The 24,889-nt window shown below is 42.7% G+C and overlaps 3 protein-coding genes across 4 annotated transcripts; all 3 read right to left on the minus strand.

The window, feature by feature from the left end:
• Window positions 1–12: 12 nt before the first annotated feature.
• LOC108015041 (uncharacterized) lies at window positions 13–15,751 on the minus strand. 2 transcript variants are annotated; one of them, XM_017081273.4, is made up of 4 exons: window positions 15,361–15,751; window positions 2,170–4,735; window positions 728–861; window positions 13–548 (listed from the first exon to the last, which is right to left on the minus strand). In XM_017081273.4, exons 1-4 carry the CDS (start codon window positions 15,361–15,363, stop codon window positions 462–464), a joined length of 2,790 nt encoding a protein of 929 aa, XP_016936762.3. In that variant the 5' UTR covers window positions 15,364–15,751; the 3' UTR covers window positions 13–461. The 2 variants fall into 2 exon arrangements, with proteins under 2 accessions (XP_016936762.3, XP_070853511.1); XM_070997410.1 differs by lacking the exon at window positions 15,361–15,751 and adding an exon at window positions 5,400–5,426.
• A 4,244-nt stretch (window positions 15,752–19,995) lies between these two features.
• Muc18B (Mucin 18B) lies at window positions 19,996–21,132 on the minus strand. Its single transcript, XM_017081328.4, has one exon. It carries the CDS (start codon window positions 21,047–21,049, stop codon window positions 20,171–20,173), a length of 879 nt encoding a protein of 292 aa, XP_016936817.3. The 5' UTR covers window positions 21,050–21,132; the 3' UTR covers window positions 19,996–20,170.
• A 1,931-nt stretch (window positions 21,133–23,063) lies between these two features.
• Mur18B (Mucin related 18B) lies at window positions 23,064–24,683 on the minus strand. Its single transcript, XM_017081256.4, has 2 exons — window positions 24,512–24,683; window positions 23,064–24,442 (listed from the first exon to the last, which is right to left on the minus strand). Exons 1-2 carry the CDS (start codon window positions 24,635–24,637, stop codon window positions 23,225–23,227), a joined length of 1,344 nt encoding a protein of 447 aa, XP_016936745.3. The 5' UTR covers window positions 24,638–24,683; the 3' UTR covers window positions 23,064–23,224.
• Window positions 24,684–24,889: the final 206 nt, after the last annotated feature.

Below are 24,889 nucleotides of genomic sequence, written 5' to 3' on the forward strand. Positions count from 1 at the left end.
CATTAGAATGACTTTGATTTAATTTATTTATTTGATCGTTTGTTTATTAATTTTTGCTATATTTTGGTTCCACGTTGATTATAACGTTGTCAACCGCATGACAACCAACTTTTCGGATAGATTGAAATAGATATAATATATATATTTATACATAGATCTAAAACTAGCACAGGAAGAGCCAGAACAAAAAAAAAAACAAAAAAAGAACACAAATTCTTTTTATACTAGGGATAGCTCCACTCCTTTGGTTCTCCGACCTAGGATACTCATGGTCCTCTTCTTCTTCTTCTATGTGTTTATAAAGCTACCAAATGCGAAAATACTCTAACTTTGATTCGGGATCTCTCTTAACGTAGCACTTCCGAAGACTTTGCTCTATAACTAGGTTGAATCCTCGGTCCTTTTTTTGCGATGGGGGAAATATAATACAACAGGAAGGGGGATGGATGGTGGTTTGACCTCTATCTGGGCGATGGGGACATCGTAGACCTCGCTGTCGGTCGTTGGAGTGCTGCCGTCGTCGGCGCTGCTGTCACAATCGTGATGACCTGTGGGTGTTTGTGATGTTTTTGTGTGTTTTGTGGGTGGTGCATGTATGATAGGGTGGTGCAGATCGATGGTTTCGATGGGTAATGTGGTGAATGGCAAGTGGATGGAGTCGAGAGAGTGTGGTGGAGACAAGAGAGAAGCTCGATTACATGTCTAGGCGAGGTGAGTTGCGATTTACTTTGGAATTTCCGTCGATTATCTCCACGGGCTCCGCGGGCACATAAGAGGACAATCCCATCAGCCCGAATATATCCGGCGTGTAGTTGCGCAGCTGCGACGAACTGGTGGGCGTAGGCGATTTCACTTCGCCAGCTAAGTGAGTTAAATAAAGCAAAAACTTAGTTTTCGTTCGATATCTCATAAACATATTAATACTTTAAAGAACTGAAAAAATCAAACATTAGTGTTCCTAGTCTTAAACAAGTTGTATACCCGTTAGTCGTAGATAAAAAGGTAGAAAGAAGCGTTTCTGACACCATAAACTATAAATATTCTTCACCAGGATGACTAGCCATGTCCGTCTGTCCATCCGTCCGTATGAATGCTCTGATATCGGAAACTATAAAAGCTAAAAGGGGGATTTGGCATGCAGATTCTTGATGTTCTTACGCAGCGGAAGTTTATTTCAGCAGGGTGCCATATGATTAAAATACCGCAAAAAATATGTAATCATTTGGCTGAATTCTACTACCTATTTCTTAACCCAAAAGTAGGTATTTTGGCAATCATCTTGCGAAAAAAAGTCGGAATATGGAATGTCATACCTCGTTGAGCTCGTAATTTAATTTCCAATCGATTGGCATTGAAACCTGGAAACTTTAATTTTTGGCCAATTTTCGCAAAAATAGATGATGTAACCCCTTATGAAAAATGCGAAAATTGCTTAAAAAATAATTTTCCCCAAAAGTGATGGAAATCGTTTGCCCAGGTTGTTAGCTGCTCAAGACAGTTGGTCTTTCGGCTGTGCGCCTCGTTTTAACCAAGTTACGATTGAAAAACCTCCAAAAATAAGGGTGTTTTTGTCTAAAATCCTACTACCTATTTTCCAACCAAAAAAATAGGTGTTTAGGCAATCATTTTGCGAATTAAAGTCGGAATATGGAATGTCATACCTCGTTGAGCTCGTAATTTAATTTCCAATCGATTGACATTGAAACCTGGAAACTTTATTTTTTGGTCAATTTTCGCAAAAATAGATGAAAAATGCGAAAATTGCTCAAAAAATAATTTTCCCCAAAAGTGATGGAAATCGTTTGCCCAGGTTGTTAGCTGCTCAAGACAGTCAGTCTTTTAGTTGAGCGCCTCGTTTTTACAAAGTTACGATTGAAAAACCAACAGAAATATTAGTGTTTTTGTCTAAAATCCTAAAATCCCAATAAAAGAAAAAAAATATTTTAAATTTAAATTTAAGTTTACAATATGACTTCCGTCTAAGCAATAAACTGGTTATAGAGGATGAATCAGCTTAAATCGCAGTGTTTGGCAAAAAGTTTTTTTGTAAAGGAAAAGGAATATATTTGTGAAATGAAAATAAAGTCTTTCAACAAGAAAGATTCTAGTGTACAGCTGCCCATTTGCTCATTGGCTGCTGCATCGTTTAAGGATCTGGCTCACTTTTACCTGGAGTGGGTCGCATTCGCGGAAACCGCGGTGCTGGCGTCTGATAAACTGGTCTTGGCGCCGAGGCGGAGGCCTCATGGTGCTCCTGGTGGCGCGGCTGTGGCGTGACCACATACACCTTCTCGTTGGTCTGCGGCAGAATGGCCACCTGGGCCTGTTTCCACAGCTCCTTGGGCGCCGTGGTGCTGCGCACGTAGAGCGGTGCTATGGTGGTGCTTGTGGTGGTGATCGATGGAGGAGTCGTGGTGGTGCTGGGACTGAAACTGGTGGTCATGGCGGAGGTGGATCGGGCCCCCGGCCGGACATCGTAGTAATCGAAGTGCAGGCGATTGTCCTCGATGGGCTGGAAGCCCCCGCCGTTGCCCCCCGATCCCCGATCACCCAGCAGATGCAGTTGCTCCAGATTGTTGATGGAGGTGGACAGGTCGCCAGCATCGGTGGGTGGAGCACCACCCAGCTCAAATCCCTCACCCCGCGTCGTTTTCGACTTGCGCTGCTGGGGATTCTGGTGATTCTGGTGATTCTGATGATTCTGGTGGTTGTGGTGGGTCACTGCCAACGGAGCTGGTGTGGTGGTGGTGGTGGTGGTCAGGTACTCGGAGGGTATGTGCTTGGATCGCCCGCGAATCGTGGGCGTGCTGGGTCGATGCGAAAGAGAGTTGTACTCCTGCTCCGTCCAGCCATCGATGTTGTGCTGTAGCCGGGAAATGTCTACGCCCAATCCCAATCCCTGACCAGGCAACCGCTTCTTTGTCTCCCGCTCCCGCTTAAGCAGCTCCCTCAGATTGGAGGCAAGGATCTTGGTCAGGTACTTGGTGGTGCGACGCGAGTTGGGTGGCAATGGTGGTGCCGTGACAGTGGCCGTGGCTAGCTTGGATTCCTGCTGCTCGTGCGGCTCCTCCTCCAGGTCGTTGTGGTTCTGGTGATGCTGCTGATGCAGCTGTTGCTGCCCTTTCGAGGGCGTCCAGCTCTCGAAGGGACGTGGTCGCTGCTTGGTGGTGTAGGGTATGATAACCTGCTGTGGACTCGGTGGCGCCATTCCTGCGAACTGCCCGCTGGCATCGATGGCTCCATATGTGGAGGTGGGTGTGGGTGGCTGCGTGGGCGTGTACACCTGGCTCAGGCGGAAGCCAAGATCAGCGGGATCGCGGGTGAAGGGTCGTCCTCCTCCGCCGGGTGATTCCAGAAGGCGCTTGGGCGTTTCCCTGCCCCTTCCAATGCCTTGGCGGTAGTTCAGGGGATGGGACTGGACTCCCGCCAGGTGGTTATTCAGTTCCACTACAGGTGATGGTGGTGACGGTGGCGGTGGTGCCGTCGTGGTGGTGGTGGGCAACTCCGTGGTGGTGCTGTACACCAGGGTGCTGGTCTCCTCCTGGAACTGCTCGGCATAGTAGAAGGACTGTTCCTGCTCCTGCTCCTGCTGCAATTGCTGTTGTGAGGAGGCCGCTGGATAATTATCCGCCGGCGGTAGCTGTGTGGTCGTCTCCGCAAAATGGCCAATCTCGGTGAGCAGCTGGGAGGCGGGCAAGTGCTGATGCACCTGTCCACTGCTCAGATCCTCCAGCTGATAGCGCACCGTACTGATATCCGGCGGCTGCTCCGAGGCCACCTCCTGACCTCCCGTCGAGCCGAGATCAATGGCATGCGACTGCACATAGGTAGCCGGATACTCCACGGAGGTCACAAAGTCCGTCACCTGGTGGCTCTGCACGATCTCAAAGCTGGAGGTGCTGGCCGGCGGAGCAGGAGTTGGCAGGGAAACGGGCACGGGTCGCTCCTCCGACTGTGCCACTACGTTCTCCTTGTGACTCACTACCGGATGGTGTGCAGCAGCTCCAGCTGGCACTGGCCGGAAGGGCTGGGCACTGTAAAGTGGTGGCAGTGGCACCGCCAACGGCAGGAAGACACCCTGCGCTCCAGCGGAGCTGGGTAGAAACTGCACTGCCCGCTGGCGTTGCTGCGAGGCCTGGGCCACCGGCTGTGGCTGTTGCAGCTGCCATGTTGCATGTTGCTGCGGGAGATGCTTCAGCTGTTGCTGCTGCACTTGCAACTGTTGCTGCTGCGGATGATGTTGCTGCGGATGTTGCTGCTGCTGCTGCTGCGGATGATGATTCTGCTGCAGCTGGTGGTTCAGCTGCTGACCCACCATGGGCACCCAGGGATACTTGTTGCACAGACTGCAGGGCTTGCCACCCGCCTCCGGGAAACCGGGAACCGGCTTGGGATAGGCATAGCTCAGCGAGTTAGAGGCACTCTGCTGCTGATCCTTGGTGGACTGACCCAGGCCGAACCATCTGGCCACGCGGGTCATGAAACCCGAGGGCTCGGGTGGGGAAACTGAAGAAGAAGTGGCCGGAACCGCTGGCGATCCCGCTCCTGCATGGGAGAGTCTCTGGGGGATTGGCAGTGGCGGCGGCACCAGATGATCCGCCGGCTGGGCGGGCAATGCCGATCTTCCCAAGGGCAGCGACTGCGATGTGGACACAGACAGCCAGGTGGAGGCCAGCACAGTCAAGGTGAGCAGACCCAGAGACCCAGTCGTCCCAGTCGATCGCCGATGGTGAGCCTGCAAAAAAACAGAGATCCAATTAGCTGACGAATTTCACTTTTCATCTCATAAATCCCGGCCAGACGCCAACGCTCCTAAATGTCTTATAGAGAGCAGACGATCCGGTTGCGGACAGAGATGAAAGATGTGCCACCGGGAAAAGCAGCTGATCCGGTTCGGACTTGAAGTTGACACTTGGCAAATCGAGAAATCCCAGGGAAGAGAAAAGAAGAGTGAAACAATCTTAAACTCCTTCAAAAGGTGACCGCAACCATCGCTTATTGTCACCCAACATAATCACATTCTTAGCTTGTGTTCCTGTACATATATAATTTCCTAAGTAAAGTGTAGATATCATAAAATTGTATTGCCAAATTTTAAGCCTTACCTTTCAGGTGACTTCGAACATTATATAGTGTTACCTAACTTAAAACCCAATTTAAAGCTGAATTTTTTTTGTTTTGTAGATTTCTTGCAATTTTAATGACACTTTTTAGGCTTTGCATCGCTCTTAAAATGTTACCCATTTTAGTTTAAGGCAAATTTCTTGAAGTTTTAATGAAATCGCTGAAGTTTTGAGAAATGGTGACCCAAACCGGTGCTTTTAAACATCGAGTTTAATGAATGACTATTATTTAATTTCACAGAAATATACTTGAATTCCATAAACAACATTGTTTACCACTGATCCCATGGCATTGTTATAACCCTTGCCAGGAAACCGCCGACAGTAACAAATTAATATCAGATTCTTGGACGACGATAATGGCATCTAAATTGAACTGATTACTCCAGCACTATTTAGGCGCAAAAACAAGTTGACCAAGTCACAGTATATGAGGTGGCGCGATAAAGAACCAATTATCGGACGGTAAGTCGGAATTCCTTTATGGATGTTTATAAACGAATAGCAAACTTTTCCGTTTTTGGTGGAGAATTTGTAAACCTATTTGTATATACCCTTACAGAAGGGAATATATTGTTTGTGAAAAAGATTGTAATCTTGCTATAAAAACGTGTGGAAAATTCTATATTCCTTATATTTATGATGGAAATTTTGTTAAAAAAGTGGTTCGCATGAAAAATGGACTGCACTTTCTCCAGGTGGGTCTCGGGTTGGTCAGGTGGCGCTTGGTCGCTTGTCCAAATTGATAATTAGCCAAGGCAATTGGCCGCCATCCCCTCCCTGCACTTCCTTTTCACATACACTCGACCTCAAAAAAAGCCATAAACAAAACGATATAAGTCTCGGGTGATGACTTCCTACCCACTCATGTGCATCTCTAAACGACAATTTGCCATTATTTATGGCCATGATTTTCATCCGCTGATTTATTGCCAGCTGGCTGCACTGCATCCGATCCGATTGATGGCCACCCCCTCGCAAGGTCGACCAAAGTTCAGCACATATCTTGGGAAATTGTGGGAAGCATTCGAATAATCACACAAAATGTTTACAACTGTGGGAACTGTTAGGAAGACCTATGGAACATCCTATGCTTAATTAATTAAGGCTTAGAATTAAACATGAGGTATAAAAATTATTTAAAAAAATTAAATATAACATTTTCAGTTAAAAATTATCTTTTCTTGAAATATTTATTTTATTATTAAATGGGTTCTAGTGTTCAAGCTACCAAAATCGTATATAAATATAATCTTTGATTCAAAAACTCTTTTCATGTAGTTGTTTCCACCACCTCTGCCCTCTTGACCCAATCCCAATCCCGATTCCAACCCCTAGACCCCGTTTCCCAGTCCCCCAGTGAGCCGGCAACTAATTATGTGAAAATTAGCTCTCATTAATGTGAGTTATCAATAAGCAGCCAAAAACGGAGACCGCGACAGCCGAGAAGAGCCAACAATGGGCGTTCACTTTCCCATAATTATTATTATTTTATGTGTTTATTCAGCTCGTCTCTTATTTGGGATACTTCCACGTAGAGCCGACGAGGCAGAAGCTGCGATTCAGCTCAACCTCAACTCAACGTAATTCAATTATGCCCCCGACGGCGATATGGGCATCAAAACAAAAGCAGATCCGCGGGGGCCACTAATGCCACCAAACACCAAACACCAAAGCCACTGCCACTCAATCCCAAACCGAATCCCATCCCACTCCGCTGGAATCCACCTCGTCCACATGGCGATGTCGCTGGGTTGGCAATAAATTGAGGTCGCCGCAATTTGAAAAGAAAGTGAAATTCTGCAACTGTTGGCAAACAACCGAGCAGCTGACGGATGGAGGAGTCGTCTTTTGCACTCAGAAAATCTAAATTTACACTGATCAAATAAAATAAGAATTCCGCATCAATTTATTGGGCTTGAGGGTGTAAGAAAACGACCTTCATTCTTTAAAAATCAGAAACCTAAGAAAGCACACATTACATTGTTCAATATCAATCTAACATTATTATATAGTACAAATAATACATTTAATCCTGTTGTTGATCATTATATTTCCTTTCTCTGTGTTAGTTTAGGTACATTTATATATATAGATAAAGATTGGAATAATGGAGATTTCTATAGGTAATAAGGTTTTACTTTAATGAGTAGACATTTCGGCCGTCTTTTCGCCAAGTGGAGTCCCCAGCTTAAAGTCTGGGTCTGGATCTGGTCGGAACTCTGGGAACTGACGGCAACAGAGCCCAAAAACTCGTTTCGTGTCGATAATAAAAGCAACTCCCGCCGGAGAGGATCTGTGTGGCCACATGCAACCTTGGCTTTGCACTTGAAAATGGCTTGAAAAATGGGAAACTCATGGGCCCATGGCGCCCATAGGGTTTTGACAAATGGCTGAGGATGGGATGTTTGGAGCGCCCTGAAAAAGCGGGCAAATGCACGCGATCCAACAATGTGCTTGGGAATCTTTTCGGGGGCAAATAACCAAACCGCAATTGTTGTGTTGGCTCGTCATCGCATATATGAGAGACCATCTGCATCTTCGCTCCTCTGCGGCTGCGCAAAAGTGAAATTGTCGATAAAACTCGGGATCTTTTTAAGGGAGGGGTTGCGGGGATTAAAAAATAAGAAATCCCAACAACAAAAACTGTCACAGTGCGGCACTAGGTTTTCCAAGCAACAACAAGCACCAGTGTTTGCAGCAATATTTCACTACTGCACAACAAAAGCCAAAGAAATTAATTATGAAAATATACTCATATCGCATGAGCCGTTGGAAATATTGTTGCAAAAAAAATAAATAAATAAATGGAAAAGAAAACACAGGCGGCCAGAAAAGCAAAAACAGCAATAAAACAAAGTAATGGCAACAACGAATGCCTTTTTATGGGCCCCAAAGTCGTCAACCGCCGGCGGACGTGGCGATGGAAATGCAGATGGGATGGGTATGGATATGGATGCCACGACGAAGAGACGGCAGCTATGCCCCCAGAAATGACCCCATGAAAATATGCATTCAAAATAATTGGGCTTCCAAACCACAGATGGCCAATGGATATGCTCGTCTAGGGAAAACCAGGAAAGAAATGTTTACAAATGAAATGAAATGAAAATATCCAAACTATCAACTTTGTGGTTATAGCACATGCATGTTGGTCATTTGTCTCATCATTTAAGCTGACATTTTAGGCATTGAAATTCTTAGAGGTACGGTCCTTAAAATGTTTTGTTAATATGCATTATTATTTTTGTAGTTCCATTTTATATTTTTTGCGATATGAAATCATATGTCAATTGTTGGTGTCTTGACATAAAGTGGTGGTAGCACCTGACACAGAATGACTGTCATGTGAAACATCTAGTGAGACACGTCCTAATGCAATGATTACACAGTGCAATTCTATTGTTTACCAAATCTCTGCGATCGTGACACCCTAACGCCCTGTCCTCGCTATCGATCCATTAATGTGGCGCCCAACGTGGGACAATCTGGTCCACTAAATGGCGCCCAACGTTGGCCCATCACTTTCGCTTCCTTTCGCTGATCGGGGGCAGCGATGTTTCTTTGCCTCTTCAGGCAATTGAAAAACGTTTTCCGTATTTACACTGGCCTAGTCATCATCATATGGGTCTCTGTGGCGGAAATGTCTGTTGTGGTTGGTGTCTTGCTTGGACCTGCGAACAGGTGGGGAGATCTCAACACTTTTTCCAAATGAGATGACACAAAATGTGGGACAACAGCGAAGACGAGGACAATCAATAATTAATTTCACCAATATTTGTTATCAGGCAGGCAATGTGGTAGGCCTGCCACTTACAACTAAAATTATAATTACGAATTCTTTGCGAAGTGACTTTTATCGATGAATGGACTTATCTCGCTGCCTGTCAGCATTTCCACGGGCCGACAGGTGTCTGTCGAATATTATACGAATGCTATCTCAGATGGGCTCGAATAATGCGGAGTTATATATATTAAATTGCCTGATTAGTTTTTGTTGACGCTGGGCAGGAAATTGATATGGCCTGCGGTGGTGCAAACATATTTTAACTCATACTTGGTTATTAAAATGAGTTTAGGACCTTGAAGACATTTTTTTTAGCAGAAATTATATTTTTTAATGGCTAATACTACCAAGTGTAAAACTACCATCAGTTAATCACGTTGATCACACTTGGCAACCATTCATTAGAGCAGCGGAAAGTGATGATGGCTTAGTCCCGTGTGGCATGAAAATTGCACACGCAGATCTTCTGCTGAAATATGAATCTCACCTCGGCCAGCCAACTGGCCAAGTGGCCATTGGCCTTGTCACGACCCCAGATTCACTCAAATGTGGGTAATTCATGGAGCTGGCTAATTTGATTAGCTGTGCCTGCCACGCTCAGCTGGAAATACAGATCGAGTTGATTTTCGGGATGGGGATATGGAAGTGGATCTGGAGACCAAAAATGCCAGAGACATTTGCGAAATGTCTGTCATGGTTGGTGCCCACTTGCATATAGTACGATATAATTGTGCGATGAGCAATGCGGCGATGATGATAATGATGATGATGTTCGTATACCCGACGCAATGCGGAATCGCCAGCAATTGTGACAGCACGCGAGCAATTAACAAGTTTCCACCCAGCATTTGTCGCATAACCCGATGGCTCCACATTCACCAGTCATTATAAACAAATTAGTGCATTGTTTGCCGTCTGGATGAACGTTCGATTGGAGTGCAAGGCACCGATGTAACCGACTTTGCATAATGAGCTAATATACCTACCTATCTGTCTAACTACTCATCTAGCCAATTTTATACCCAGTCCAAGACCCAATCCCGAGTCCCGGAAGACCGCAGTCGATTACTGCGGTGTTATGCTCGTCTGACAAGATCAATTACCACTTTCTGGCTTTTCTGCTCCCTGGCTTACGCACAATGTCCCACGGCTATAAAGTAGATACAAACAAGGAAGGATGAAAGTGAAATCTATTAAGAGAGCTATGTTTAACTTAATATTGTCCTCTTTTGAAATGTCCTCCCGAAAAAAAGGAATGCCGTCTTTCCATAATATATATTGTTAAGTTGATAATGAAGAATTCAATATTTTTATTCCTTGCTATTATATCTCAAAAGTCGACTAAAATTAGGATGACTAAGAGGAGAAAGATATATTAGAAATTAAATATTTCAAAAATTCTATTCTCGATTTTATTTAAAAAATGCACAATCAAAGTACATAACGTCAACTCTAAGTCAGCTCGTAAATCAATTAAGTAGGTACTTTATTTGGTGTAGTAAATGTGCATTCCAAATACATTTTTCAAGCCACTACAAAAACCCAAAAAAAAGCGAAAAATGAAAGACAAATGACAAATTACTCATAAATTATCAGCAGCAATCTTAAATCCCAAGCAGAAAAACAGAAGGTAAGACAAAACCATAATTGGTTGAAATAGGAGTAGACAGTGATATCGTTAGGTACATTAGATGCATCCCACTTTTTTTGCCCACATACTAGATTTCAGTACGACGCCTCATAAAGGTACAACTGGAGTAAAGAGCAAAAGGCCCCGGCATAATAATAATATTAATAATAATAATAGCAACAATACCCATTCCCAAGATTGGTAACATAATCGGCGCATTGTGGACTTTATTGCTGCCTCATTCCATTGTCGCTCCACTCACCCACCGGGTTAACCCCTAGCCCGATCCCTCCTACAAGGGCAGGGGCTTTATCTCCCCCAATTCGGTGTGATCATTTTGGAACAATAAGAAAAGCGAGCAAACGATAGAGAAGCGAAGAGTACAAAAACTTGAATCGCCGAGGAGACGCTCGGGAAAAAAGTGAAAATTTGTCCGCGTCCAAAAATTATGCGCTTTTCACACGCGCCCCGAGTTTCGTGGTATAAATGGGGAGCAGGAGGGAAAGGGGGCGTGCCGCTTCACTCTCAACACTTGCGTGTAATTGTCGTGTGACAACGTGAGCTTGACTCCGCCTGGAAACCTTTTTCCCCATCCCCATCCCCATCCCCATCCCAATCCCATAGAACCGGTCCGGTCTGGCTCACTCCCCGTCCACTTTTTATTTGACTTTGTAGACCGCCCGCTCGACCGGCTCGGCATTTGCTTCACTTTTTGCACGGATCAGGAGGATCGAGGGAGTCCGGGGAATTGGAGATGGCCGGTATTCCAGCGACCTGCCTTGTGGGTTAGCGGGGGACCGAACAAAACTCACAGTGGAGCAGGTACATCTGATGGCTTGGTAATCCCTATATTCCATATGAGCAATGAAACCAGGAGACAGTGTTTTGCATTTTATATTTAACACTATTTTGGATATAAATATCTACTATAGGCTTACGCCCTAAAAAACTATAGTTAAAAATATCAACCTTTTTTTTTAAATAATAGTAAACAAAATAATACTATAGAGGTCTGAAGCTATATTATCCATAGCTATATATCTATCTGCAATGTAAGTACAAACTTTATCTTTTTTAGAGCACAATTTTTTTGTATTGCTTAATGGTTGGGACTTATTATACTGTTGATGTTCAAGACTAAAGTATTAAATAATGTTCGAGTTATTTTAATATTTTTTCTGGTAGCTAACCTAAACGCTTAACTATTTTTTTTAAGAAAGTGATTTTTTTTTTTACGGAAAAAAGTAAAATCTTATTGGGTTTTTTTTGTTTTTTTTCACTTTTTCATAGAACCTGGCCCACTGTGCAACGCCAACGCTGAACTTGGCTGTTGAAAATCCCAAATAAGAAAGAAGTTGGAGGTACAAACTAGGAAAAAAACTAGCTCGAATGAAAACAAAAGTAAAAGTGGTTGTTGTTGCCGTTGCTCTCATTGTTGTCTTAGACTTGAAGTTCACTTTTGTTTCTAGGCATTTTTCTTTGTTGTTCCACTGCGTGTTGGGCGAGTTTTCTTAGCTCTTTATTTTCTTTTTGTTTTTTGTTGGTTGGCGGGGAGGTCATAAAAAGTCGAGCACCTGTCCAACCCCCCGCCTGTTTTTTTTCAGGTCCATGCGGTAATTAAGATGGCCGCTGGCCTAAGTGACGCCAATTAAGTTACGTTGGTCAAGTCGGAGAATAAAAAAGAGGTCGTGTTTGACTTTTAGCCGCGTCCCTTTATTTATTTACTATTTTACCGTGTACCTATGCATTTTCTCACTGGTCGGTCTTCTCACTTTTCGTTATGCAAGTTCTGCAAATGGATCTCTGCGGGGAAATCTAGATATACTACCATGGCTGTGCTGTGTGAGAAAGAAAAACCCACCTTTTGCCGGAAAAAATTAAGACTACTTCCAATTATGAAAGTCGGAGGCTGAGACCGTGTCACATAAATAATCTGGCACTCTTCGTGGTCTGTTAAAAATTGTAGTGAAATTGCAACTGATTATTTAAAAACTATACTTATTTCAGATTTTTTCCCTGTCCCACAAAGCAGAGAGATATTATTTTTAATTATAATTAAGTGTGGCTTTTGCAGCCGATGGTCGAGACAGATATTATATTGTTTTGTTCGGCTCGTTAATTGCCGGGCCATTGCCTTAATTGGCCCACAGCTGCGCATGTAACACACGGCGTATGCGTAATCTGCTAATCATATATCTCACATGCACACCACTAAGCGGTATGTATTTCTCATAAATCGCATAACTGCTCTCGTTTGGCCATCTATTATACAACTGAGCGGGCGGCCTGAGATCGGAAATCTGTCTTTGGAAAGTGCGAATTTCTGATTTATTTCGATTTGCATAAAAAGGTTTCAATTTCTTTACTTGTTGTCTTCCCAAACGGAAGTCCAGAAAAATACTTTCTTTAAACGGAAATGACTTGGCAAAATACTTTGCTTATTGGGCGAAAAACGAAAGCCATCAAAGAAATATAATGGAAACTTAAGTTCCGTAATATTCACACATTGTTCTTAATTTCTTTATAAATCAAATATAACAAAATGTAAAAGTATAATGAATACTGGTTTAGGGAAATAAAGAGGAATTATAATCTTTCATTTAGATCTTTTAATTTTGGTTTTTCCATGAAATTAACTTTGTTATTATGGATCTACATTTTACCAATTTGCGTCGTTTGACTATCAAAAAATAGGAATGTTTGATACATTTCATTGTAAAACTCCTTTGTTATGGAAATCGGTGCGTGATTAATTGAAATGTAACCATCTATTTAACACGACAGCCGGGAAAATGGAAGTTTAAGGAGTGCAAATTGAGGCGTTTTACGATTGCGCTTTATATTGGGCCCTCTGAAATGCACTTGCCATGAATTCAGCAATTATGTGAATTAGTGCCCCTCTTTTTTCACGCCCCGCCAACTATTTTTTATTTCTACCTATCTATCTATTTAAAGCGTTGACAGTTGGCTTCGGTGAATTGAGGTGCCATCATCGATGGCGTTTATGTAATGGCGGGGAACGAAGGGAAGCGCATTAGCCAGTCATTGACACCTTAACCCCCCAGTGGACCAAGTGATCCGAGTGACCATGCCTGGCTGCCTATTGGTTTTTATGATGCATACAAAATAACAAAATAAGAAGTGGCAAAATAAAGGAATAAAAAGTGTGTGCCGCCTCATAAAATGCAATTCAACAATATTACACAATGGGAATGGCCACGGTTTTTTGGTATGTACAATGCGTTATGATATATTTGGGTGCCTAAAGACAAAACAATTTCTGCACAAAATTCGGGTCTGTTACAATTACGCGGCATATGGCATACACAAGTACCCCAAAATATAAGTAGTACCCCAATATAATACCCATATTCAGCCATATATCGTATATTCGTCATGCATCTCGCATGGTTTCCCCGTCCGAAAAAATAACCAAAAGACAAAAGCGAAACACTCTCTTTCGATTTTTGATTTCAATTACAATGCTTCGCACCACAATTACAATTGAAATGCACTCGGCGCACCTGTTACGCATGTTACCTGCCCGAACAAAACTGAACCGAACTGAACTGAGCCACCCAATTGGATGTGTGTAATACCGACACTTAGCCATAATATTTTCTGGCTCTTATGCAATGGATCTCTGATCCGTGATCGGCATGCCCGAGTTCCCGTTCCCGTTTCCATAGATCGTAGATCGCAGATCGCAGATCGCAGATCGCAGATCGCAGATCGTAAGATCCCCCAGATCTCGGGTTCGCTGATAAAGTGCGTAATGATCATGGATTGCCCCAGGCAAGTCCGATGATCTGGGGGCCATGGGAAAGGGCACTGTGCAATGAATCGCTATTTTATTGGAGCACCGGCATCACGATCAATTTGGCAACTGAACTCAATGATCTGGCCAAAGATCAAAGCGCGCAGATTGATTAATTGGGTATTTTGTTGCGATCATTGATCAATTTGCAGCCTCCATTGTGCGAAATCATAATGGTCATTGGCTAATGGCTAATAAATGTGATATGTATATCGTCCTCTAATTGTTAGCTGGTATTTGTTTTATACGTCTACCCATAATGGTAATATTAACTGGTATTTTTAGCAGTATCTAGGTATCTGGGAGGAACTAAGTTTAAGTTAGTCTATTTATTCGTTTAATAAAATCTAACACCAGGCTAACCTACATCCATACTTCTTACAGGCATATAAGTAGTACTTTGGATATCAAATAGTTTTAATTAACTTTGAATTAAATATTTAAAATAATAGTGTGATATTTCAGTTCCTGGATACGTTCTCCTATTAGAAAGACATCATTTAAATTTTTAGGTATTGTTGACCTCTATATTTTTTTAAGCAAAATTACAATGACTTAGTGAAATAAGCACAAAATATGTCAATCCATCTAGACAATAGGAGTTCTTTATATTCTCATTTAATGAAAAAGGTAATTCTCATAAATATACGAATAGACTTCAGGGGCTTTATAGACCTTCCCAGAAATTTCTATTTGCCATCTAGGCTGATTTCCCTTTCCATTGTCTTCTTTCTCCCATATCGAAAGTGATAACGATATTGTATGGCCCAAAAATATCGCACAATCTCCATCTTCGAAGTGGCCATAAAAATTCTAAAAGTCACCACTCACCGGGGAGCGAGAATCGCTCTGATTCCCTCGCTAAAAAAAACCTGACCTGCGAGACCCAGACCCCTTCTGCGCTCGTAAACCCGATTCTTCGCGGTCCCAAGTAAATTGAGTTCTTGGTAACACTCCTCGGTTTACTTGGCCTTTTCTGGATACTTCGTTGGATTGCACTTACCATTTCTGACAAATGATTTCGAGGGAACACGAATCACCGGGCTCTCTCCCACACCGCCGATAGATCTTGATCCTCGACGAGAGATCAGGTAATTCCGCTGGCTACCTGAAATTCCTGTGAATTTCGCTTGAGATTTGTTTAACTAATCACTCTCGGCACTCGAACAAAAAACGAAACAAAAAATTTGATTGTGATTTTTGGCAGCTTCTTGGGCACTTGGCAATTTCACTTTTATCACCGAAATCGCAGGGATGCTGTACACATTAACGTATATTATATTTGTGTATAATATATCTCCGACTGGATCTCGATCCAAAGAAACCGACGACGAACGACCGCTGAGGAGCTGTGAAAAAACTCTGACTGCACATGCGCGCAGGCGCCCACGAACTGAGCGCTGCCCGTGGAAATTGCGGCAGGTAAGGCGACCGGCCGGAGAGAGTACCGCTGAGAAACGAGAAAAGTACACTGACAAAAAGTAGTAAGTCCAAGGATTTAACACACAATTTAAATAATTTTCGCTTTGCTTTTTATCCATTGTAGTTGTTATACATGGTAAACATGATAAAAATAAACTTAACTACTTTAAATTTTGATATGAAATTATATATCGTTGAAACATTAAATATTCTTTTAAGTAAATATGACCAACATCGTACCTTAAATTTTATGACTTGATAAAAATATTTTTAAATAAAATATGCATGTATATTAGTAATATGTTTACGTTGTTGTAATTTATTCAAATATTTAATATCAACATTAATATATTTAAAATACTATTTAAAGTAATTATGGCCAACGTTGTATCTTATATTTTCTAACTTGCTTAAAATGTTTTAAATTTTTTCATGTTTTCTTGGTTGTATCTCATTCGAATATGTAATACAAAACTTTAAATTACAAATTTTTTTTTTCAGTAGACCCTATTTTTGTTAGTGTACAAGAAAGAGTGAGAGTGACGATCGTGACGCGATCGCTACGTGAGCGGCGTTCGCTCAAAGGCAACATGCAAAATGTTGCAAAAATCTGTGATCTTCTGAAGCTGCGGAGCCACTGATAGCCGTGCTCCACGGATCAGATCATCCAATCGGGCACAAGGGTCATCTCATCGCATCCCATCTGATCTGAGCCCAATGGAACCCGGCTTGCAACACACTGCCAATTAAACTTTTCGGCCCCGTTGACAATACAATATATTATAATAACAATATAGATTGGTATTATGATAGCCGCCTATGAATATCTTTTACTTTTCTTTTGACTTGCCTAAGTTTTAGGCTTCGTTGATAAATATTTTGATGGGCTGTCAGAAAATAAAGGAAATCGAAATTATTATAGCTCCGAAATCTGAAGATTATTATAAAGATATTATTTACTTTGTATACATATTCTTAAATCTTTAAAGATACCAAAAATTGCTAAAACTCATTTTCGTATAATTTGAAAAATAATTGATTTGTTTAACCTAAAAGTTGATGCATTCCAATCATTAGTGTTTTTATAAGTTCAACTACAGTTTGACGGTAATCCCCGTTTGGATATTAGCTTACAGCTTCAAGCATGTTTACTTATATATATAAAAAATGGTTCAAGGTTTTGAAAATAACGCCAAAGGTGAAAAACCTTAAAAAATAGTGCCCCAAAAAAAATGTAAATGGTCAAGAGTTTTCTTATGAAAAATTAGTTTAATAATGGGCTTATTTGGTGACCCTTTTAGGTTAACCAGGGTTTAAACTACGTTTTGAAACAGAAGGGTCAGGGTGCAAGGCTTTCTAGTAACTTGGACTGCCTTATTCAATATGAATTTAATTTTTTTATTCAAATGCCTCGCATAAGTGTGCCAATTCCCTTTCTGCACCTGCAGACTCATCGTACCTTCTTTATGAAGATTTCCTTAATTAGGGAGAGTTTTGCGACATTAGCAGATCGATGGATTGGTCGTAATGCCCACAACGCTCACATTTGTTTTAAGAGTTGACAATTTTCTTAATTTCCAAATCATGATTACGTCGTTTATACATAGTAGTTACTCAACTGATGCTTGGCTTTTACTAGGAAGCTGCTGCTGCTGATGCCACATATATAATCTTAATGGGCTCAGCTGGCATAATTGTACAACATTTAAATGTTGATCTTGACTGGCAGCGACTCGGCCAAAATGAGATAAAAGAAATAATAAAAAAAAATAAGAAAAACACAAAACGTGTAAATGTGCAAGTGACATAACAAGTACGCGTCTGGCCTAGCACTCAAATAAAGATACAATTGTATCTGGCCATTCATCAAAAGACGGGTGACGCCTGTCCCCACCCAAAAGCCAACAAATCACAACGAAAAATCACAAAAATAAAAAAAAAACAAGTAAAACACAACAAAAATGTTCGCACGCAAATGTTTGTCGTCGGTGCGTCGATTGTTCACCCAGTTTGCACAAATGAAAGTGGTCAACAAGAGCGATCCACTGTTCGAGATGCAGGATGGGTAAGATACATTGGGTGACCCCAAAACTCCTATCGCCGTACACTGCGAAAAAGTAAAAGTGCAGTAAGTCAATATTTGCAGTTGCCTATTCCCAAGTCAAGTGTTCAAAACAATCTAAAACATTGAGCAATCGGCAAATGATTCGAGGCAGCAAAGATTATACTGCACCGAAAAAAATTATATTCATTTCGAAGAACTAGATCTTCTTCGAATGGAAGTTCATTTGAATGTTATACATTCCTTAAATATACTTTCCTATAAATTTCTTTTACCTTTTTTGAATTGGTGCAAATTTTCTAATATTGTGCTAAAGGATTCAGGGCTAAAGGTCTTTAAGAAGATTTTGTATCTTTTTTTTATATTAAAGGGCTTGTTCTTTTCAGAAGCTGAGTTTTCTTTCCCTGTTTGCAAAGTAAGTTTACTAGCCATTTGCCTACGACCGTTTAGGGCCAAATGGCAAACACTTGTGTGCCAAATGGCACTATGCACGTATCCAGGTTTTTATGAGGATGTACGTGCCCGGACTACTTGCCACTGCCGAAGAGCGGCGGATTTTGGCAAGAGTTTTTGGCCTGCTTTAATTGTCGCCGCGGATGGAAAAAAAGAAGGCATTTTAACGAGCTACGCGCATGCGCAATTGTCCAACCAAGCGGTGTCGCCGATGCTCGGAGAGTCGAGTCTTTCCGCGGTTTTATGCAACTTCTCGGGCAGCGGACCGAACCCCATTGCCATTGCGATGGCGCCCGATGGTGAGAGACTTTCACTCATTTGGGAATCCATCGGGTTACCTGCCCGTTGGCCGTTTATCGCATTCATTACAGATCCCCAACTATCATCCATCCCCCACTAACCCACAACCATGTCATCAGCTTGACCCGTGCTCCACCATGCGGAAGTTTATTGGCCATCCATCCACCTTCCATCCATTTACCACCCACTCAACAAACCCCACTGACCAAAAGACACGGAACCACCAAGATAACTCGGGAATTTTCATTCATTATCGCTGTGAGTACAACGACACGTGATTGAATGCAGGTTTCACGGCCAGTATAAGGCTAATATACGAGTGTATATATAAGAAAGATAGCTTCCTTTGGAGAATAATGAAAGAAATATTAAAACATCAATAAAATGTCCTTTAAGATATTAGTCAAAATATAAAGGCGAATAAATTATATAGTAATAAAGAGATTTAATTACAATAGTATTATTTCTTAGAAATACTTACTCAAGTTTTTTACGTATCAACTGCGAAGAAGTCTTTAATAAATCAAATCATAAAATAAATAACTAGTAATTATTTATATTCATTTGACAACGATTAGATAAAATTCGAGGAAATCTTTGCTGATTAAAAAGTCCTATCTACGTTTTTTTCTAACTATATTTTTTACCGCCACTTACGACCTTATAGTTTTCATTAAATAGCAGTTAAAAGCAAGTAACAAAAATCATAGGTAAAAAGCACAAAAAGGATAATAATAATATACTTTAATAACAATTTGAAAGAAATATTAACAATTGGCGACTTATAACTTTGATAGAGGTCAAGATCAATCACTAAAACGAAGATGGGATAATATTCCCGGAAATGTGAAAGGCATTTCATAAACTCGGTTCGATTTGTACTGGTCTGTAGAATTTTTATTTATTTAATTATTAAAATAATAATTACTTAACTTAATTTCAGAAAAGATAAAAGCATTTCCAGGAACTCAACGTATAGACCCTGCTGTAAAAAATTAGGCGCCAGACAAAAAAAGATGCTTCAGTATAAGATGAACGAAAGTAGAAAATATCTTCCAAGAAGATTAGATAATATAACAAGGTTCAATGGATGATAATCAATAAAAATAATTAATAGAAAAATTCCTAGAAATCATCTTTAATAAAAGTTCTGTTTTGATTTCCAGTTCAGTAGTCCAATTTATGATCAGGAAATTATTTTGGCGACAGCTTTGCGCGGCTAATTTGTCACTCGAGAACTGACCAAGCGATTCCGTAATGACATTCGATAAGATAGGAGCACCCTAATGGATTTCCTTCTTATCGCCTTGACGGATAATGCGAATGGAATTGAAATTAAAATTGCCGTCATAGGGAACCACTTGACAACCCATCAAGATGCCAGATATGATTGCCAATAAATTAATAATAATTAAACTATAATTTATTCACTTTACAAAAAAAAAAATCACATTAGAAAAACAAAAAAATTCTGCTATAAAGTAAATAAAAACTACAGCTTTGTTAAATGGCTGATTTTATTGCTTCTCGTCGTTTTCAGCCACCCAATCCTCGAATAGCGTCCTTCTTCCTTCTTTTAGGCCTTGGTGCAATCGTAGTGCTTGGAGCACACGCACCCTAAGGGATCGAACTGCATATCAGTGGGACACTTGCGGACGTAGGGCTTCAGCTCGGTGCCGTTGCCGTAGCTGCAGATGACGAAGTCCGTGCAGCTTCCGTCCGTCGGGAAGAACCCGGTGGTGGCGCATACATTGTCCTCGGCAGTGGTCACCGAGACATCACCGCTGGTGGTCTTCGTCACGTCGCCGGCATCGGTGGTTTTGGTAATGGGCTCATCGGTTACGGGCTCATCGGTCGCCGGCTTATCGGTCACGGGCTCATCGGTTACGGGCTCATCGGTTACGGGCTTATCGGTTACCGGCTCATCGGTTACAGGCTCATCGGTAGCGGGCTTATCGGTAACAGGCTCATCGGTTACCGGCTCATCAGTTACCGGCTCCTTAGTTGCCAGCTCGTCGGTTGTAAGCTCGTCGGATCCGGTTGTGGTTTCTGGAGCTTCGGTGGCTGGTTTTTCAGTGGTTTCCGTAGCCTCTGTCGCTGGCTTCTCAGTGGTTGACGGAGCATCACTAGCGGCTATTGTGGCGACCGTGGTGCTCGCATCCACAGTTTCGGGCGGAATGGTGGGGTTCTCGATGTTGCTATCCTCGCGAGCCTCGAACGCGGCGATCGACTGCACGCACTGGGCCACCGAGGAGCTGAAGACCAGACCGGCAGGACAGCGCAGGAAGCGCACGGAGAAGTCACCGGCGACACCAGTGGCCTGGCAGGCGTAGAAGTCCGCCGTGTTATCCACTAAGGCGAAGTAGCCGCTCTGGCGGCACAGGGACTTGGCTTGGATCAGGGATCCTGGAGTCAGGATGAGGGCCAGACCCAGTAGCATCGATGGCTTGAACATCTCGTGGGGGGGGGAGTGTTATCCTCGTTTTCGTTTTCGGGATTCGGTTTTGGGTACTTGGCTCGACGGACTAACTGGCCGGACAATCGAACTGGCTCTTTTATAGGCAAAAGGCCCAGAAGGTGACGGTGACAATCTTCCAGATTGCCCAGCGATTAGCTGATAAAGACAAAATTCGGACCTGGTGCGTGAGTGGGTAACCATACGATACCTTCCAACGATAATAGTGGCCAAAAAGTCTGGCGGTGTGACTAAGCTTCAGATAGGGGATCAATATAATTTCTATGATACGCCCTCGAAGAAACGTATCTCTTTGTAGTGGAAATTCCCATTTCAGGACATTAAGTGCCCATATTAAGTCTGTCAAAATATGTTTTGAAATTAAGATGGATTTTAAAGATGTATTTCTTATCATTTGCAATGAATTCTACTTTTTTTTAATTACGTTTATATCATTCACAAAAAACATTATTGCATCCATACATCAAGAAGCTTCCCAAACATTGACATATCAACACCAAACTTCCGCCGATAAGACTTACTGTACGTATGCGAATTTATATAAATACCTATATGTTAAATGTTTTTTTATTTAATGACTGGCATTGAATGCAATAGTTCCTTTACTAACCTCGTTATTAGAACTAAAAAAAACCCGATTTTAAAACATATTTACTTTTTTCTCTCTATTTAGCTCCGGAAAAACAAAGCAATTAATTTACTTAGTACAGGTAAAGTCATCTGGAATAGTATCTAGTAGCTTAGGGCTTAAGATAGAAACAAACGACTGAAAGGCTTATCAAGACAAACCTTTCTCTTTAAAAAGAGCTCACACCTGTTCACATGCCGTCAATAATATTTATTTAATAAGCTAACCCTTACAAACATGCAAGCTTTAATTTTTGACCAATTTTCCCAAAAAAAGATTGTGAGCTGCTTAAAACAGTCTGTCTTTCAGCTGAGCACCTCATTTTGATCAAGTTTCGATTGAAAAACCTCAAAAAATGGGGGTATTTTTGTCTAAAATCCTCCTATACACTTTTCGACCAAAAAATGGTGTATTTTGGCAAAAATTTTGCGAAATAAAGTCGGAGAAAGGAACGTCATACCTTGTTGAGCTCGTAATTAAATTTTCAATCGGTTGGCATTATAACCAGGAAACTTTATTTTTACGATTGAAACACCTCACAAAATAGGGCTATTTTTGTCTGACATCCTACAACCCTTTTTCCGACCCAAAAAACCAAGATATTTTGGCAATAATTTTGCGAATTAAAGTCCGAATATGGAATGCCATACCTCGTTGAGCTTGTAATTTAATTTCCAATCGATTGGCATTGAAACATGGAAACTTTAATTTTTGGCCAATTTTCGCAAAAATAGATGATGTAACCCCTCAGGAAAAATGCAAAAATTGGTCAAAAAATAAATTTTTTCAACAGTGATGGAAATCGTTAGCCCAGGATGTAAGCTGCTCAAGACAGTTGGTCTCTCGGCTGAGCGCCTCGTTTTTACAAAGTTATGATTGAAAAACCTCCAAAAATAAGGGTGTTTTTGTCTGAAATCCTACTACCTATTTTTCAACCAAAAAAACAGGTATTTTGGCAATCATCTTGCGAAAAAAAAGTCGGAATATGGAATGTCATACCTCGTTGAGCTCGTAATTTAATTTCCAATCGATTGGCATTGAAACCTGGAAACTTTTATTTTTTGTCCATTTTTCACAAAAATAGATGATGTAACCCCTTATGAAATATGGGAAAATTGATCAAAAAATAAATTTTTCCAAAAGTGATGGAAATCGTTAGCCCAGGTTGTAAGCTGCTCGAGACAGTCGGTCGTTCAGCTGTGCTCCTCGTTTTTACCAAGTTACGATTGAAAAACTGAAAAATATATTTGTATTGCTGTATTGAAATTCAACTACATTTTTTATAATTTTTTATAATTAGAAAAAAACAGTATAAAATAGGATGATTTTCAAAATTTTGTATACAGTCCCAAAAAATAAATTCCGTTATTTCTTTTTAAATCTTTATTTACACCACGTGCACAAAACAAAACAAAAAAAAAGGAAAGATAATTTTACTAGACTAGAGCAATGGACCAACATAGATGGATGGGTTAATCTTTAACTGGAGAAGACTAGCTGGGAGCTTGTGTGGAGCTTGGAGCTGGTTACTCCGCGGACTCGGCGCTCTCGATGGACTCTCCCTTGGCCTGCTGTTTCTCCTTCTCTTTCTCGGCCTTCGCCTGCTGCTTGGCCTGCTCCTTGGCCGCCTTCTTGGCGGCCTTCTCCTCCAGCTTCTGCTGCTTCTTGGCCTGCTTCTCCTGCTCCTTCTTGGCCTTCAGCTTCTGTTTGGCCTCGGCCTTGTAGAGCTTCAGTTCCCGCTTGATGGCCGCCAGATCGCTGACCTCCGTGGCCTCTTGGCCGGGCACAATCTGCGTCCAGTCGTAGCGCCAGCATCCCCCGACCAAGGGCTGGAATCTCTGGCCACTGGAGCAGCGCACGATGAACTTGTGGTAACCACCCTGCAGGCTGGCCACACAGTTGTAGTAATAGGAGTCATCGTGTCCCGCGAAACGGCCTACGGCGGGGCACAGGAAGTCTTCCGCTAAGCACTCCGCCAGATCTCTCACACATCTGCTCAAGCTGGGCGAGAAGACGGTCGGTTCCGGGCAGATCAGCTCGATCTCCTGGAGCTGCAGCAGCACGGGATTGAGCAGGCAGTTGTGGTAGCGTCTGCAGTCGCCACCGATGTGGGGAAACAGTCCAGCCGCCAGGCACTTGAAAGTGGGCGGGGTGGGTGCAATGGTGGAGTCTGCCGGGGTGGAGGAACTAGAGCTCCCTGGTTCAAGGGTGGTTGGTTCCTCGGGAGCGGATGAAGTCTCCTCGGGAGCGGGTGAGGTCTCCTCGGGAGCGGGCGAAGTCTCCTCAGCAGCGGATGAAGTCTCCTCGGGAGCGGGTGAAGTCTCTGCGGGAGCGGATGAAGTCTCCTCGGGAGCGGGAGAGGTCTCCTCGGGAGCAGCTGAGCTGTCAGGAGCCGGGGAAGAGCTCACCTGTCCAGCTGGTGGTGAGGTTTCCGCAGCAGATGTGGTGGTCTCCCCATCGCCAGGGGCACCCGTGGAGCTCTCCTGATCGGAACTAGTGGTCTCCTCATCGGATACGGTGGTCTCCTCATCCGGAACAGTGGTTTCCTCGTTCCCGGAGCCAGTGGTTTCCTCCTCCGTGGTCAATTGCCAGCCGCCTGAGCCGGATCCGCTGCCATCCTCACTTGGCTGAATGGTGGTGGTGGTGGTGTCGCTCCAGGGCTCCGCCTGACCCTGACCCACATCCTGGGTCTTGGAGGCGGCCTCCCCGCTGAGGGCCAGAATGCCGCAGGACTTGGTCAGCAGCTGCAAGTTAGCAAATGGTCAGGTATCGACCTAATCCTCGACTTGTCTCCCCGTCCGGCTGAAACTTACCAAGGCGGCGCAGAGCAGCAGGATGCTGGACAGCTTTGAGATTCGTCGGCCCGCCATCTTTCGCACAGTGAAGGTGGTTGTGGTGGTGCTTGTGGTTTCTCGAAGTGTACTCGTGGTCGTTGTCATCGTCGCCAGTGGCTAACGTCGGTCGATCGTTGTGTGAGCTGCTGGCCGAGAACGCCCCCGATTATATAGCCCGATCTAGCCGGGATGCTGGGCCGCCTTATCGGGCTTAGCACCTCCTCAACTTTGGTATCTCTATCTGATAGATAGACGTTTCGTATATGATGCAAATAAAATATCTGCCTGTTTTTGCCCCGTTCTGACGTCGCTCGAGGGCTGCTTTTTTATTTTTGGTTGCAAAATACAGTTGTAAAC

Source organism: Drosophila suzukii, chromosome X (assembly GCF_043229965.1).
Source record: "Drosophila suzukii chromosome X, CBGP_Dsuzu_IsoJpt1.0, whole genome shotgun sequence".
Classification (NCBI taxonomy): Eukaryota; Metazoa; Arthropoda; class Insecta; order Diptera; family Drosophilidae; genus Drosophila; species Drosophila suzukii.

Bases quoted from the DNA above. Each gene is read 5' to 3' on its own strand.
- LOC108015041 (XM_070997410.1), bottom strand. The intron at 862-2,169 runs GTAAAAGTGAGC...TAACTCACTTAG, and splicing joins GCGAATGCGACCCACTCCAG to CTGGCGAAGTGAAATCGCCT. The intron at 549-727 runs GTAAATCGCAAC...AAACACCCACAG, and splicing joins TAATCGACGGAAATTCCAAA to GTCATCACGATTGTGACAGC.
- Muc18B (XM_017081328.4), bottom strand. From the start codon at position 21,049: ATGTTCAAGCCATCGATGCTACTGGGTCTGGCCCTCATCCTGACTCCA.
- Mur18B (XM_017081256.4), bottom strand. From the start codon at position 24,637: ATGACAACGACCACGAGTACACTTCGAGAAACCACAAGCACCACCACA. The intron at 24,443-24,511 runs GTAAGTTTCAGC...GCTAACTTGCAG, and splicing joins TGCTGCTCTGCGCCGCCTTG to CTGCTGACCAAGTCCTGCGG.